Source organism: Vespa crabro, chromosome 23 (assembly GCF_910589235.1).
Source record: "Vespa crabro chromosome 23, iyVesCrab1.2, whole genome shotgun sequence".
Classification (NCBI taxonomy): domain Eukaryota; kingdom Metazoa; phylum Arthropoda; class Insecta; order Hymenoptera; family Vespidae; genus Vespa; species Vespa crabro.
Genome location: NC_060977.1, coordinates 1,507,501 through 1,525,345, shown reverse-complemented (window position 1 = coordinate 1,525,345; position 17,845 = coordinate 1,507,501). Strand labels below are relative to the sequence as shown.

Sequence of the window (17,845 nt, the reverse complement as noted above, 5' to 3'; positions counted from 1 at the left end):
CGAGTGCAAAACGGAAATGAGCTTTAATGGGATAAAAAGGTATATAGGCATTATGGTGGTAGAGCAGTATATTGCAGATTGCATCGCACTCTACACGGGGACTTTGAACGAGAAGGGAAGCCATCTTTATTTCTTCTACGATTCTATTCCATCATGGATTTCGTGGTAATACCGTATTTTTTAGGTTGGTAACTTTGCTCTTTCTCCCTCTTATCAACCAACCCCGCCCTTCCTCTGCTCAGGCCTATTCAGCCCCATTCAATAGTAAATCTTTTCGAAAATAATCTTTTTGAAAATTCACTTTAATCGATAATCCACACTTAATATACATATATATATATATAAAGAAAAAAAATAAACTTTATTTACATTAATATAATCAATCGGTCTGTGCCTTAAAATATAATTCTAACGTTAGAATTCTTTATCAGGAGAAAAAAAGAAAATAAATAAAACTGTCACTTATAATCAAATAAATTATCTAAAATTTTCCATCAGTCAAAATTATTAAGAGAATCGTCGTTGTCGTAATAAAATCTTAACAGGCAATCTTTGTTCACAGTATTAACGTCGTTCGGATCAGTGATCAATGAAACCGACAATTGGAAAATAAATGGCAGCTATTATCAACCGGAATACACTTATTTCGTCAACATGAATTACGAAGCATCTGCGGAAAAAAATCAACCGGCAATTTACAATTTGAATTTAACGTCGGTCATGAAGTGCCAAGCGAAAAACACGAATATCCTTACGTGTTCTTTGGAAAAAAAAATATCTATATTGGATTTGAAACACGACACGTATTTCGATCGAATACAAACAACCAAGGAAATGTTCGAAATACATTTTGATAAATACGGAGTCGATAGCATTCGTGTGCCCACGAAAATCGACGAAAGTGAATACGGCTTGATCAAATTGATCGTTAGCCAATTGAATATTGGTACGGATTTAAGATCACACAGATCGTCAGTGTTTTTTATGGATAAAGAAAATTCTACGAGCGGTAGATGCGACACACTATTCACGGTAGCCCAATTCCCATGCAAAGAGAAAAATTTTACTATAACTAATTACTACGATAATTACAAAATTCGTACGATTTTCGACGATTTTTTGGGCGACACGATCATTTTGAGAAAAAGAAGAAACGTGAGAAAATGCGAGAGATCTCCTCGAGTCTCATCGATCGAGATCAACAATACGGTTAATTTAACGGTGGTTAGTATCGAAGTAATAAAATTCATCCTTAATTAGGCTTTTTCCTTTTTTTTTTTTTTTTTTATATATATATAAAATATTTTCAACGTTTCAGGCATCATCGTACAGTGAGATACATTTTTGCGGGAACTCCTTCGAAAGTTCTACCATAATCGAAGGTAAATCGTTGATTATCGATCACGATCCATATACTTCCGTTTTCCGGCAAGTGATCAATGTCCGTTTGGAGAAGATCGGAAAGAGCATAGAAGATCTATCACTTCCTACCGATATTGCTACCGATATTATTTATTTACATAAAAATGTTGAATCCAATCATTTCGATATGTAATTATTATTAATTAGAAAAATTCATTTCTTTTTTCTTCTTGCGAATAGAAATAACACATTGATATGCAGCAAAAAAAAAAAAAGAACAAGAATTTAGTCTTTTATATTCCTCGCATTCATTCCTTCTATCTCCTTTTCTAAATTCTATTATTCTTTTCTATAAACTTTTTAAAACAATGATATCGAAAATATTTATATTATATAATATATAATAATTAATCGTTTTCTTTGTTATTATTATTTTTCAATCTTAATTCAATTATATTGTCTTTTTATAATACAATAATTTGTTAAATTTGTAATTTTTTCTTTCGTTTTCTTTTTACTTTAATAAATCAAATCAAGGTAATCATTTGTTAGTGAAAATAATAATCGATTAATTTAATGACCTGAATAAAACACGATGATCTCTTAATCGATGCTCCAATTAAGATTATTGAAACTGAATACTCCAAAAAGTATCTGCAAAAGATTCAGGTTAAAAAATTAGGTATCAATTTAAAAAAAAAAAAAAAAAGGTTCTCTCTATACCTACGTCCAAGAGACATAAGAGATCCGACAAAGCGTGACGAATTCTTCTGTAAAGAGCTTAAAACAATGTTGTCCACTTGTTAAAATGAGACTGATATAAAGAAATTTAGAGAAGTGCTCTGATCGTAAAACGTGCGTCATCCTAAAATGATACTGTTGATGACAAGAATGACCAAGACGACAACGTGATAATCCTAACTCTTAATGATAAGTTAACCGACCGTATATAAAAGCAGATTCGTGAGCAAGAAGAACGTTAAATCACTGTAGTACCTCCATACCAAGACAGAGACATGAACCTGACGGTAATCCCATTCTTCTTAGGTCAGTAAAGCTAATCAATCGAGTTACGATCATTCTAATCGTCATAGCATGAGTTATATACACACACACACATATATATATATATATATATATACATATATCGTATCATAATAATTATATAAAACAAATAATAAACGCTTCGGTATAGGTATTATATTTAAAAAGAAAAAAATATATAAATAGATAATAATAAATTAAACGACAAAGAAAAAACAAACAAACAAACAAACAAACAAAAAGCATTTAATTTCAATTTAGCGACACAGTTCGCCCTACCGGAAATAGATATATGGAAGTATGGACCGGAAATAAATTATCAAGCAAACATATTAACAACCATAGTCAACAAGGGAGTAGACGAATGGCTGAGGATTGATTTAAATGGCGCCATGGGATGTCGTTCGATAAATGAAAAGAGTATTCTCTGTCGTATTTCTACAATGAAATATTCTATTATTGACATGTTAAACAACCGTAACACGAGTGAGGACATAACTATAGATAAACGTTTCCAAATTGATTTCAACGAAAATGGCGTCCAGCAAATGATCGTTGAAGCTCCGTTTGACATCGAATATTTGGGATTGGTATATTATTTGGCGACACAGTTTAATGTAGGTGTTAATATTGGTAAAGAATTGATAACGTCAATCCCGTTTGTCAAAAAAGAAAATTGTACTCTTGGAGAATGTGATACCGTTTTTAATATCACTTTGAAAGAAAAGGATCATTCTTCTTCTTCTTCTTCTTCTTCCTTCTCTGCAGAAGAAAAAGAAGACGAAGAAGAAGAAGAAGAAGTGGAAGAAGTAATAGAAAAAGTAATAGAAAAAGAAGATAAGGAAGAAGAAGAAAAGGATTCAATTTCTGACGATCTTGATGAAATAAAATTGACGTTAATCGGTGTGCCCAAAAAATCTACTGACATCAATCTGATTATCGATAAATTTCGAAATTCAAAAAGATGTACTCTTGCCAAAGAATATGTGAGTTGGTTAATAGAAAGCGACGACAAGTCTGAAGTGGTGAGTGTTCATTTTTTCTTTTTCTTTTTTTTTTTTTTTAAAGCACGAATTAAATAAATAAAAAAAAAAAAAAACAAAAACAAAAATTACCATTCCTCTTAATTTCAAATTTCTTTTTCTTTTTTTTTTTTTTCTTTCCCATAGATATCGTCCTTCAGTCGAATAAGTGTTCAAGAAAATGAATCCTTCGAAAGTTTTACGACGACAACGACGAAATCGAAGATTTCGAAACTCGTGATGATTTACGAACTTACCAAAATCAAATTGAAAAGTATTAATCCAGCAACTGGTCCACTTCCCACATTTTCAAATCCATTTATAATAAATTTCTCAAGTGACGAAATGATTCAAAATAATTATATCATATAATGCATATCCTTCAGACGATTTATAATCTTTGACGCATATATCCGTAGTCAATTAATATTCAATTAGAAAACTTTTTCTTAATATATCCGATTATCGATAAAATAGATTGCCAATTTATTCTATTAGGTTAACAAATTTATTATCGATGGATTTGAAGAAGAATATTCAAGAACAAGTTATTAAATATAATTAAACCGATTATATTAACGTCAAATTATTTCATTATACCTATATATCCTTAGAAAATGTTCAATGTCCTACGACAAATATATTATGAAATTTTACGACATTAAAGTAGAAGATTGAAAAATTCTTAATAAATTCGTTTAAATCGTCGTTTCTCTTGTCTCTTCTCTCAACGAGTTGATTGAAATTATTCGACAAGGTCAAGTCGAATTATGTATTATAAGTAACGTGAAAGAACCTTCATGCTGAAAGAACAGAGTCAAACAAATTAAACTCTTCCAACTCCAATCGTTGATTTTCTATTAATGTCATAAATTAGAATAATAATAATATATATATATATATATATATATATATATATATATATATATATATATTATGTTTGGGTTACATCATCCTATCAATAAAGATTGAGGACATTTTTTTGTTTATTTCCATGACGAATATACAAGTTAATAATTTTATGAGTTTACGTCGTACACCTCTTATGGTATATTTCGTATGCGCAATGTTTTCTTTTACTTTTTCTTTTTTTTTCTTTTTTGCATGATCATGAAAACTGATCTATTCGAATGATTATTATATATTTTTATTTTCTTACATTACCAACCATAAATCTTAATCATTATTTTATTCAAATAGGAAATTCTTCAAAATTTCACACACGTGCTTTTTTTTTTGTTTTCTGCAAATTAATTATAAATTGCTATTTATTTTTGAAGTCTAATATGCATGTGCTATTTAAGTTTATTTCGTCGATTTCCTTTTGTTAGTTTAACGATACTTCTTTCCTTTCTTTTCTTTCTTTTTTTCTTCTTTTTTTTTTTTTTTTTTTTTTTTTTATAAAATATTAGGATAATTGTCTTCGACAGATCCACGTTAAAAGATTTACGTATTTCGTTTTTTATTTTTTACTTTTATTTTCGCTTTTATTTTTGATATGATTCGACGATTGTTTGAAATATATTTGTATAAAAAAAAAAAAAAAAAAAAAAAAAAAACCCTTTGTTTATTTTTTTCTTTTCCTTAAGTTAGCTACAGATGGATATGCACATATATTTATTGCACTTTTTAAGAGGACAATTGAAATTCGATGAAAATTTTCAAAAGCGTGCCCCTTTCATTTTCTACTTTCCTTTCGATTTCATACGATCAGTGGCACAATTTTATTGATTTTCTCTTAAATCATATAAAAATCTAATCGCATTGGCGCACGATAAATCTAATTTTTTTTTTTTTTTATGGGGAGCTCGTTCTTCTTAGAACTTCTTAATTAAGCTCAAAAAAATTAGATACGTTTACAGATACGCGTGAAAAAAAAAAAAAAAAAAAGATCATAGCTTTGGTGAGCATCGTTGATTCTAATCTATCGGTAGACATTTTTCTCTTTTATCCTTATTCGTAATGCTCTAATTTTTTTTCCTTCTTTTTCTTTTTATTCTTTTTTTTTTATTTTTTTATTTATTTTTTTTTTGTTTTATCATTCGACATCGTACGAATCTATTTGATAGAAATCGTAAAAAAAAAAAAAAGAAAAAAGAAAAAAAAAAGAAAGACATTCTGTCACTAAATCTTATCAAATTATATCGCATTAGAAAATCGTAGAAAAACATGATTACAAATTATGTACCGCTTTCTTCTTTATCGTTTTGTAATATCATTATTGAAAAAAGTTACAAAATGTTTACTATGAAACACATTTTACTTCGGAGGGCGGCTTCATAAAATGCTTCTGAAAAAATTCTAGAAAAAATTCTAGAAAAAATTTGGAATGTTGTATTACATTCTTGAAAGAGCATACGTGTAAAAAATCTTGCATAAACATCGTTTATCGATTTTTTTTTATATCCTATACTAGAAAGGTTATTTTCTATAAACCTTTTGATTGACATTAACATGATTGCAAAATTGTAAAACAATGTAGCTGTAAGCTAAGGACAGTCCTTTTATATATATATATATATATATATATATATAAACGCGTACCTGTGTGTGTACATATATATATATAAGTATATATACATATATATATATATATATACACACGTATATATCTAGCATGCTATCCATCATCAAAGCACTCCACACAAATGATGATAATAAAAATTATAATTTAACGTTGAGCAATGAGATTAATTAATTTTTGAAAATATTTTTCGATTGGTATAACTACTTTCGTTCCATCGCACTTCGATGAAGTGCACCAAAAAAAAAAAAAAAAGATGAGTCAAGAGCTCTTATCATTTTAAGTTTGAACATAACTTAAGCACATAACAGTTCGATCACAGTTTACAATTTTTCTCTTATTTAAATGATTTAGATTTGGAGCGACGCAAAGATGAAGGACATGATTTAACGATTAAAAAAATATACCGAGAAATCCAATGAATATCCAATGAAGAGAGTTACCGATGAGGAGAATCGTTTCTATCATTTCATAAGTATCTAATAAGTATAATAACACAGCAAATATTTATTTATTTTTTTTTTTTTTTTTTTGATTCTCCTGGCATTATATAAAAAGGGACATGCATATACACACACGCGCGCGCACACACACACACATACATAACAGTACGAACATCTATTTTCTCTTTCTGTCCCGCCATTTTCTATTCTCAAGTTTGATCCTAACGAATCGTGAAAAAGAAGCTATCCTAACCTACGTATATACAATTATTATTATTATATAATAATAATAATAATTATTATCATTATTATTAATATTAATATTATTATTATTATTTATTATTATTATTATTTATTATTATTATTATTATTATTATTATTATTATTATTATTATTATTATTATTATTATTATTATAATTATTATTATTATTATTACGTTGTTGGAAGAGACATAGAGCACGAGGAAATGTAATGCTCTATCAAAAGTTCTCGCGTAGGAAAGTAACGGCACGACGGTAAAAATATGGCTCGACATTATTGACTGTTATTCACGTTATTTTGCTGCTTTACTGAATCCATATTGGGGATGTAGTCCATCGCCATCAAACAGGCGAACACGGTCATCACCATCTTCGGTTTTACCTCGGTTATGTCTTCTGGTAACGCATAAACCCGAGCACCACATTTTCGTGCCAAGGATATCGCATATTTGGCGTTGTCAAGGTTTTCCTACAATTTCAATAATTTAATTAGAACAACGTTGAACTCTCCGAAGTAACAATTTTATATCTAACATTATAACTAATTATTACAAATGACTCACTTCCTCTGTACCACCCTCCTTAACGAGATCATAATTAACAGACCCGGGTTTGATAGCGTCGATCAAATCGATCACTACTTTACCATCCGATATCGCATAATCCTGAAAACTTTTGATACTACTACTCTTCCCTGCTCCTTGCAATTTAGAATTAACCCATTGTACGATCTCTTTTTCGACCAGGGTACTGCCCTGCGTACCAGTCAATGACGTCAAAATTGACAAAGTATAAGACCTCATCAATTGCCAGATGAGAGCCAATGTCAAGGTCGCGTTCCCATCATTAATATCCTGTCCTGCTATACCGACCAATGAAAAGTTCATCTGTTTTCCAAGTTCAACCACGTAATTGCAGTTCTCTAATTTCTCCATGAATTTTCTTAACTTGGTAAACTTTTTATGAACTTTGTGCCAATTTACTGTACCGGGTTTTATGATGTCATATAATTGAAAGATTACTAATCCATCGGCAAGATCGGAATAAAGCCAATTGACGTGAGGTACCACACCCATAGAATTCATCCAATTTCTATATGTTTTCTCTTCCCGAGTCTCTTCTAATGATTCCAATCCTTCGATGTTGTTCTCAGGCTTATCCAGGCCAGGATAATTGTTAAACATGTTTGCGACGAATGCCAGATTGAGTTTATAAATACCATTGACGACATCACTGGGTGTAACAAAACTGCGACAACCTAATTTTGCAGCTTGTTGAAGCATGATTTCAGCTCGTGACAAATGATTTGGTTCCATTAAAGCTTCGACGGTGACGCCAGCAGTATTAGGTGCAATTTGTTTAATCAAGTAAGTATAAATTTCAGAATCCGTGATGTCTGATTGGAAGTTATTGCATCTTCTAGCGATACCAGCATTTTCTAAATGATGATTAACCCATCTCAATAGTATAGACTCGGGAGAAAGTTTTAGAAGATCTTCAATACGTTCACCATCTTGTAATAACGTCGCCAAACCAGGACAATTCTCTAAAGTAATTTGATTGAATAGACCGATTCTAATAATTTGCCATAAGAGACCTAAAACCAAGTGAGGTGATCCTTTGGTAAGATCATGAGCATCAATATTGATGATATTGCAACCAATAGATTGTGCCGATGATAATGCAAGCGTCAAATTTTCATGCTTCTTATACAATGTCAGACTCTTCTTGTTGATGGTTCTTTCGTCTATGGTATCCGGACAAGAATGATTGATGATTTTACTGTAAAAATTTATTGAAAAATTATCGATTAATTTTGTATTCTCAATTTGGATTTTATTTTTAAGAGAAAACATAAGCAAAAAAAGGAAGATGAATTGAACAAAAAAAAAGAGAAATACCTACCAAAGAAGTATACCATCTTTGACCTTGTCATAAAGAGTCTTGCCCTCAGAATCGATAGGTAACAAATGTTTCAAATCGGGATCGTGTGCAAGATTAGTATTGATCCAATCACTGAAGGCAAGTTGTTCCTCGAGTCTAACGGAATGAGTCGTACCAACGCTTGACGCTTCCGAAATTCCTCCCAACGTTTCAAGATTCTCCTTTTTCGAGACAACGTGCTTGAAAGTGGACCCAAGTTCGTTGGCCTTAAGCTCCTTACAGAGTTTCTCGAACTCGTCGAAGGACAGCCGGCCCTTGTGTTGTAGTCTCTGTTTGTCGTCATACTCCTCGATCATTTGTCGCACTTTATAGCCGGGCATTTTAAATCCGCAAACGTCCAATGCATTTCGTAGTTCAGCCAGATCGATAAATCCATCGCCATTTGCATCGATCTGTATATACATGCAAAAAATAAATAAATAAATAAATAAATAAATAAATAAATAAAAACAAAACAAAAAGAAAAGAAACAAGGCAGTATAAATAATTAAATTTTCAATCATTAATAATAAAACACACATTAATCGTTTTATAATGTGTCACTCTTATTAAGATATACATACATATATATATATATATATATATATGTGTGTGTGTGTGTGTGTGTGTGTGTGTGTATATTCAATTGTGTTTATTATATTATATATATATATATTTTTTTTTCTATATATAATAATATAATTTATAATCCTTATGATACTATTATAACGTATTTTAAATATAAATATTTTCTATATGAATAATTAGAAAAATTGCTCAGCTATAATATCTGATTAAATCATTACAATGATTAAAACATCTTGTAATGATTTTCGATTATTAATGGTAACTCAAATAACAGAACGATAATATTACAGTGCTCTTCTACGTAGTAAATACTATAGGTATATAGTATGTATGTATATATATGTATGTGTGTGTGTGTGTACATAAGAGCCTCTGTTAGAAGAGTGCTGATCGGGGTTAATCGACCCTACGCGTTCCTACGTAAGCATTCCTCGGAAACAACGTTGGCACTGTCGTCGATCAACGAATGCTTTTCATCGTTAAAACTTGCACCCAAAGAAAAAGAATTTCAAATCTACTCACTAAATTAAATAAACGACCAAAATCACGAAAATATTCTTCCATGATATCCCATCTTCTTAACTTTAAGATCTCCATTATTCGCACGAGAATAAAACCAAACGAAAATTAAAAAAACAAAAAAGAAAAAAAAAAAGCCCCAAAAAAGAGTAGTCCGAAGAAATCCCACCCAAAAAAAAAAAAAAATACGGACAGCAAAAGCTGCGTTAAACTGCTTCTTCGACTGACGTTTACACGAGAACTGAACTATGATGCGTTTACCCTTATCAATCTTATCGTTAAACATACCTGATAATATGAGTAGAAGGAGGAGGAGGAAAAAAAAAAGGAAGAAAAAGAAAAAAAAACCAAAAGAAAGAAAAATAGAAAGAGATGAAGAATATATATATATCGTAGAATTTATTACAAAGAACTCTAACTCTAAAGTATATATATATATATATATATATACACATACATATATATAACGTAATCAAGCATTTATCACTTCTCATGTAGATATAATGGATTAATAGATAGATCATAAAATTGATCTATATAGTACTGTAGATGAATCATCTGTGGGAAAACGCGGAATTTCTCTTCGCTATCCCACGAAAGTGTGTGGGTCGTAAAGATGACAATAAATGAAGAGATTTTGTTTTGTTTACATTTGTAATCACGCGCACGTTGTTTTACTACGAGAAATCTAAAAGCCATTTTGACTCGAGCGAGTTTCCTCTTTCATGATTTTACACAACTCTCTCTCTCTCTCTCTCTCTCTCTCTCTCTCTCCCCTCCCTCCCTTCCTCCTTCAATACCCATTCCCCTTTCTCTATTACATCTCCATCCTCTTTATCTCACCGATACGTAATATGTAAACCGATGTCCAGCTGATAGACACAGGTGATTATTATTCTCACAGCTGATTCAAATTGGCCGAAAATTAAACTTGAATTTATAGGCTTTACTCGTTCGATGGAATCAATGAAATATAACAATGAGAGATAACAATTCTGGTAATAATCGTTATTGATTATGATGTTACATAAATGCTATTTGCGATAAGCTTATTACACAGGTATTCGTCATCGTCGGGTCTGACAATGAAATAAATGCCAGATAGATTGTCGACGATTGGTCACGAGAGATGATAACACCAGTTAGAAATCAGATTATCTTATAGGATATTTCCATAATCGGAGAGATAAATCTTGATATCTATTATAACGAGATTTTTTTTCTTTTTCTTTTCTTTTTCCTTTTTTTTTCTTTTCTGAAAAAAAAAAAAAAAAGGAAAAAGAAAGTTTATTTTTAACTGAGATGAGGATATTTTTCAAGAAGAAAAAGAGAATATGATCTTTATAAGATAATCACTGATATCTATCCAAGGATCTTCATTAAACCGCAAAATCAATTTCTAATGTATTCTTAATGAGAGGAAAAGAAAAAGAAATAAAAAGAAAAAAGAAAGAAAGAAAGAAAGAAAGAAATTACAATGAGTTACCAACTTTGAAAATATTGAAAATAAATCTTGAAAATTTAGAAAAACGAGCAGTAGAGATAATCATCATCATCATCATCATCATCATCATCATCATCATCATCATCATCATTTATATCGATTAAAAAAAAAAAAAAAAAAAGACCATTGCAAGAAGCTCAATTTTCAGAATGTTCCTTAGAAATGAATCACGAGGTCTAATCAGCAATTATCAAAGTATGATTATAAAATATGACATAGAATCAATATGGATCATCGCCGATAATAAATCTAACGATTCTCATGAAAATAAGTGAGACTTTCAAAATGTAGTAACATTGAAAGAAATCACACAGGGAGTTAACAAACACTCGACGTGTACAAGCAACGTTCTCTCTCTCGGGGTCATTCTCTCTCTCTCTCTCTCTCTCTCTCTCTCTCTCTCTCTCTCTCTCTCTCTCTCTCTCGGTCTCTCTCTATCTCTATCTCTCTCTCTTTCACTCCAATACTTTTATCCAGAAAACTGGTTCCACTGGCATCGCATTGCGCCTGTCCCTCAGAGTACCCCAGTATCCCACCCGTAGAAATCGCGATAGAATTACCTTAGAAATAAAAGGAAGAATAACGACTGATATCTCTTACTTAGTTCTTTCACGTTAATAAACGTACATATTCATATATATTTATATACACACATATATATACACATATATACATACGTACATACATACATAATATAATCTCGATTAACACATAGTCCTCTGTCTCTGTCGATTACATATTCTCTCGCTGAGAATAAAGAGAGATAACAAGTAACCCGCTAACTCACTAATATATATTTCAATGACACTGATAACACTTTTATATATATATATATATATATATATATATATATATATATATATATATATATCGAATGATTCATTCTTTCTTTTCATCGTTATTATTATTATTATTATTTTTTTTTCTTTTATATTTTTGTCTTCTTTCTTATTTTCTTTCTTTTTTTTTTTTTTTACTTCGATCAGAGATCACTCGATTACGATGATCGCTCGATCACTCACTTGTTCACTCGCTTGTTCTTTCTTTTGTATGCTCGAAAAATTTCAAAATGAAAGTTCTACGTTTGAGATTAGTCATTCGACTGGCATGATTGGTATTTAAACTCGTGTCGATTGTAAGGAAAACCTTCAAAAGTCACCTTGTCCTACCGAAGACACCGTGTCGCTCGCTAATGGATAATATTATGCTATCTTATCTCATGTCCTAAGATAACGACCGTGTACCAGCGCTTAACCTTCATTAGAATGCGAACTCGAACATTAGTTGTTTCTTTCTTTTCTTCTTTTTTTTTTTGTTTCTTTTTTTTTTCCCCATACGAAATAAATATATACATACGTACATACATACATGCATACTTCTCGACAATCGTAAGAGACGAGAATAACAATTTTATCTAATGTAATTCGATAATCAAACGAAATAAATAAATCGATCGATCGATCATTAGTATAATTAGAATCGATCATTAATATGATCAAAACATTAATTAAGAACGTCGAACGTTAAAATAATAAAATTTTATCGAACGAATATCCAATCGATTTAATCGAATCGTTTAATCAATGCATATGCCTATTCTTGACCTGGAAAGTGGCCTTGAACGCGATACTTTTTCGGTAACGTCATCGTATCTCAGCGATTTAAAAGTATATGAGAAAGAGAGAAAGACGATTCACCAACCACCCACACTCACAACGTCCTCGGGAAACAATTTATGAAGGTCGCACTTTCCATATAAATACATACAAGAGACTTGCATCATGCATTAGAATTGACAATAATTGAAAGGCTTGACACAAGTCAGTATCGTTTGAAGAAATTTTTACGTAGGGGTATGTAAAAATGTATATTACACCTTTATCTATATTAATATAAATTACACTATACTAATACAGTATGTATGTATATATATAAATTAATAGTATAGTATATAATAATATATAAATTATATTAATATTATTATTATTACAATATAAATGATACGTACTAATCTAATAATTTAACTAACGTTAACATATTATAAAACATATTGTTAACATTTTATAAGATTATAGGTATCATCTTAACTGACCGCAATATGTTTACATTTTATAGTGTTCACGCTTGTTATGAATCAATTAATTAACACGTTATTCGAAACGAGGTTAATTAAAGAGATAAATTACTGTCGGGTTGAAATCGAGAGTGCAACTCATTGCGAGTTATTTGATATCGTATTTAAAACATATAGATATGTATGTATTGTGTAAGAAGTACCTACATATAATACATACATACATACATACATACATACATATATATATATATATATATATACATCGTGAATGGATAGATGAATGCGTGTGTATGTGTATATATATATATATGTGTGTGTGTATATAATATATATGTATATATGTGTGTGTGTATATATATTTGTATTATCAGAGAGATATATAAATATATAAATATATATATATATAAAAATTGCTCGTTTAATGGATTCGTGTTGTTTATTTATTCATTGAGAATAACTCGTTTAAAAGGCGTCTAATGCAAAAGCTTATCTCGATTCGCTTTTAGAAATGGCTCGTGTCGCTGAGATTCAAGGAGCGTTAAATTACTCGCGCGGTTAATGCGTGCTCGTGCCCCCATGAAAAGTCGTTTTCTTCGCAAAAGATTATAATTCGTTCTACGTACTAGCATGATCCCTTGCGCAATTTTCCGCCATTCACCATTCGCTCATATCTATCTACAGTTGTTCTAATAACCCCTCTGTAACCTAATTTCTTTTTCTTCTTTTCCGTTTTCTTTTTTTGTCCCTCCCCCCCCCCCCTTTCTTTCTGTCTGTCTAAATGCAAAATCATTTATTGCAAAACTCTTATATTGGAATTTATATATCTTTTTTTTTTTCCTCTTTTTTTATTACTACGATCAATTATTACTTATATCGGAAATATATATTAGAACATAACTATACTGCTACGTGTTTAGTACGATATTGATCGTACTAAACAATATTACGATATAATTAATTTTAATATTATATTATAATTATAATATAATATAATACTAATACTAATAACTAACGAATATTATATTAAAAAGTAATTATATTATATATCAGGATATTTCTTTAGTTTCATACATAATATAATATTAATATTATTATAATACTAATAGTATCATTCTAAGTATAATACAAATTAATTGTAAAATAAAGTATATATAAATATATTAGCATACAGTATTATAATATGAGATATGAATTAATTTTTATACGCTTTATGAGTAGAAAAAAAAAAAAAAAAGAAAAAAAGAAATAAAAAAAAGCCCAGAGAAAATTATGTCTTCGTTCAGATTGCACATTTAATGGCATGAATCATGTAATCGTGATTTAAGCTTTATACTACACTATGTTTATTCTCAAATATTATCGTGCTCCCCTTTCGAATTGATATATAAGTATGTATATATTAGCTTTACCAAACATTACCGGCACGATAATTTAAGTCATAATTCTTTTCTAATAATTGTATATACGATATTATATATGTATAGATCATAACGTGCATAAATAATTTTCTACATTATTAGAATTTTATTTGGATTAGTATGAACGATATATTTTATTTCTTTTCTTCATTTTTTAATTCAATCTATTTTCTAATTTTCTAAATATGTATATATATATATATATATATATATATAATATATATTCTAAAACATATAGTTTAAACATAATGTATATAATATATAAGCGAAGTCATGTAAAATATAATAATGTAAAAGTACTCCTTCCTCGCGCTACAGTGAGACGCTCATTTTCTTGACAATTATGTCGTTATAAAGAACGAGCAAGAATTGTCGTATTACGTGCTAGAAATAAAAAATGGGAAATAATTTCATGAAAATTTGTAGTGCTAATACTTCATGGAGAAAAACAAAAAAAGGATTATACCAGAGAAAAATTAGAAATTCAAGGCCTATTTCTATATTGTTTTTCGTTTTATATTAAAATTTCCAACGTGCTTTTAACCGCCAATTTTCCCCTTATTAAATATATGCCTGTCATTTTGATAATTATCACGAGGAAAATATGGTTACACTCAATTGTCGAACGATAATAAATGCAAAGGAGGAAATTTCATATGTAATACGATTAGAACTTCTTTCTTGTTTTTTTTTTTCCTTTTTTCTTTATTTTTCATTCATTTATTTTTTTTCATTTTTTCAGGAATGAGAATTAAATAATATATATCTGTTAATAATATTTATAAAAATAATTTTTCATTAGAATTAATCATATATATATATATATATATATATATATATATATATATATGTGTGTATTAAATATATAAAAATCTAAATATATATATAGGTGCTGAGATGCACCAAAATAATAAATAAGACAAAATTAATCAATCTGTAACTCGAAGCAAACTTATCAAGCATGATACCGTAAAAAGACATATCCGTTCTGACTCATCAATCTAGAGATACCTTATATATACATATATGTGTATGTATATGTATATATATATATATATATATATATATATATATATATATATATATAGACGTATGCGTGTTCGTATATTTATCCAGAAGACCGACCAATCGAGGGAGGATTCTTAGTACTTGAATCCGTTGGTTGCTCTCATTGAAATTCTCTGCAGTCGAAGATTTCAAAGAAGAAGTAAAAGGAGAAATAAAAAAAGATGAAAAAGAGAAAAGATTTGATGGTCTCGGTAGGCTGATTTCGCAGAACGAAAATATTATCGTTTGTTCCATTCGATATTATATATATATATATATATATATATATATATATATATATATATATATATATTTCCTATTGTTGCTATCAAACCTAATCACTTTAATTGCCATTCTAATTTTCAACTACAGGATGGATACCTCAAAAATAATTGGATCCTAAGTGATAACCCAAAAGTTATCAACTGATAATAAAAACCTATTTCAAAACTTTTAAGGCTATTTTATATATTTTCTTTTTTTTTATTTTTCAAATTGTAAAGTCTACTAACAGCCTAATAAAAAAAAAATAAATAAATAAATAAGAAGAAAACTAATTTTTATAATCACCTAAGAAATTCTTATCTATCTTGTGGTATTCACCACAAAAGGAAAACGAGAATCAATTAAAAAGAAAAATTCATTGACGTCATCATAAAAACAAAACAAAAAAAATCAGATTAAAGAAAAGACCATTGCCATAATCAAAAGAATAAAAAAAAAAAAAAAAAGAAAAAGAAGAAGAAGAAAACAAAAGAATAGAAAATCATTTGAAAAATGTGTGTTCATACCTAACGTTTGTAAAAACATAGTAAGGAAAAATTAATTACAAGTACAGGGACGTAATAAGAATTCTAAGCGTGGGAAACGAGCCGACAAAGCATAGTATAGTGTACATACATTAGCTTAACATAAACCTTAAGCATCTAACTATATATATATATATATATATATATATATATATATATATATATATATATATATATATATATGTATATATATATGTATATAGTATACGTGAGAATGAGATAGAGGAAAGTAGAGGTATTGTTAGTCTGAGAAAGAGACTTCCTTCTCTCTGAAATTGTCCTTTTTTTCTTTTCTTTTTTATTTCTCTTTAAAAAAAATACATTAACACGAGGAAGTAGTAGTAGAAAAAAAAAAGAAAAAAAAAAAAATACGTATGTTAAATATCAAACGCTATTGTTGAGTTTAATAAAAAGAAATCGACGGAAAAAAGAAGCTCGTTAATCTTACGAACTTTTATATATAACAATTCTCTATTTAGAAAATTTATTATAATAAATTATTGTAAACGCTATGTATATATACACATTTCTTTTCTTTGTCAATAATGAAAATATTCAAACGTAAAAAATGATTTTCCAGAGAGAACAAAAAAAAAAAAAACTGATGCAAAGAGTAGAACAAGTGACAAGTATATAACATAGAGATATATACAGGTTGTTAATTAATCGTTAATTAATCGACAAAGTTCTTAAACGATTCGGAAAATCTATTAGTTTTTACCAATTATTCTTAACCCTTTGAATGCTATGGGCGCACATATGCGTCCAGCGAAAGCTATCGATATAGACTATGGACGCGTATACGCGCTCGGCAGATGCTATTAGTATGGACTATGGATGCAAATACGCGCCTGGAAAAAATGATCAGTGTACTATGGTCAAATGTATATATTCGGCAATAGTTTCTATTGCGCGAAAAAGTATTCAGTCCCCGGCAATCGTCAGCGCCAGCCGCGCGCCGTCCATACAGATTGCATAGGCCACGAGTATTCAGCACTGAAAGGGTTAAAAAAAAAAAAAAAAAAAGAAAAGAAAAAAGAAAAAAAGAAAGAAAAAACCTAGGATCGAATGGTGGGTAGGTCCGCGTCGCGGGAAAGTTTCTAGTTTTACGATATGAAAAAATAAGAAAAAGGAGAACAAAATTTAACATGAAAAAAAAAAAGTCCCGAAGCAGAGCAATCGATTTTTCGCATAAAATAAAAGGAAGAAAGAAAAAAGAAAAGAAAATTAATAATCACCTGGAAACTTTTAATCCATTCTGTAGATGTAGATCAGAGCAAGATTTTTACGCAATGTTCTTATTT

The 17,845-nt window shown here is 29.4% G+C and overlaps 3 protein-coding genes across 5 annotated transcripts in view; 2 read left to right on the top strand and 1 right to left on the bottom strand.

Annotated features, from left to right (window-relative positions):
- Positions 1-28: 28 nt before the first annotated feature.
- LOC124431992 lies at positions 29-1,778 on the top strand. The gene is made up of 3 exons (XM_046980442.1): positions 29-184; positions 563-1,224; positions 1,319-1,778. The coding sequence occupies exons 1-3, from the start codon at positions 154-156 to the stop codon at positions 1,553-1,555; spliced, it is 930 nt and encodes a 309-aa protein (XP_046836398.1). The 5' UTR covers positions 29-153; the 3' UTR covers positions 1,556-1,778.
- Positions 1,779-2,250: 472 nt separating this feature from the next.
- On the top strand, positions 2,251-4,001 carry LOC124431991. Of its 2 annotated transcripts, none has more exons than XM_046980438.1 (3): positions 2,251-2,409; positions 2,668-3,431; positions 3,576-4,001. In XM_046980438.1, the coding sequence occupies exons 1-3, from the start codon at positions 2,379-2,381 to the stop codon at positions 3,798-3,800; spliced, it is 1,020 nt and encodes a 339-aa protein (XP_046836394.1). In that variant the 5' UTR covers positions 2,251-2,378; the 3' UTR covers positions 3,801-4,001. The 2 variants fall into 2 exon arrangements, with proteins under 2 accessions (XP_046836394.1, XP_046836397.1); XM_046980441.1 differs by having other exon boundaries at positions 2,275-2,409; positions 2,558-3,431.
- Positions 4,002-4,396: 395 nt separating this feature from the next.
- LOC124431990 (plastin-2) overlaps positions 4,397-17,845 on the bottom strand; it is a 19,301-nt gene continuing 5,852 nt past the window's right edge. The window contains exons 1-4 of one of the 2 annotated variants that reach the window (XM_046980436.1): positions 9,690-9,904; positions 8,562-8,992; positions 7,220-8,438; positions 4,397-7,125 (exon numbers count right to left, since the gene is read on the bottom strand). In XM_046980436.1, coding sequence (XP_046836392.1) covers positions 6,931-7,125; positions 7,220-8,438; positions 8,562-8,992; positions 9,690-9,764 — 1,920 coding nt within the window. In that variant the 5' untranslated portion in view covers positions 9,765-9,904 and the 3' untranslated portion in view covers positions 4,397-6,930. Of the gene's footprint in view, positions 7,126-7,219; positions 8,439-8,561; positions 8,993-9,689; positions 9,905-17,845 lie in introns of those variants that run through there. The other variant, XM_046980437.1, reaches the window with a different exon arrangement.

Coding starts and splice junctions, on each gene's coding strand:
- LOC124431992 (XM_046980442.1), top strand. CDS start 154: ATGGATTTCGTGGTAATACCGTATTTTTTAG. Junction 185..562: donor GGTAATACCGTATTTTTTAG/GTTGGTAACTTT, acceptor CTTTGTTCACAG/TATTAACGTCGTTCGGATCA. Junction 1,225..1,318: donor ATACGGTTAATTTAACGGTG/GTTAGTATCGAA, acceptor TCAACGTTTCAG/GCATCATCGTACAGTGAGAT.
- LOC124431991 (XM_046980438.1), top strand. CDS start 2,379: ATGAACCTGACGGTAATCCCATTCTTCTTAG. Junction 2,410..2,667: donor GGTAATCCCATTCTTCTTAG/GTCAGTAAAGCT, acceptor ATTTCAATTTAG/CGACACAGTTCGCCCTACCG. Junction 3,432..3,575: donor GCGACGACAAGTCTGAAGTG/GTGAGTGTTCAT, acceptor TCTTTCCCATAG/ATATCGTCCTTCAGTCGAAT.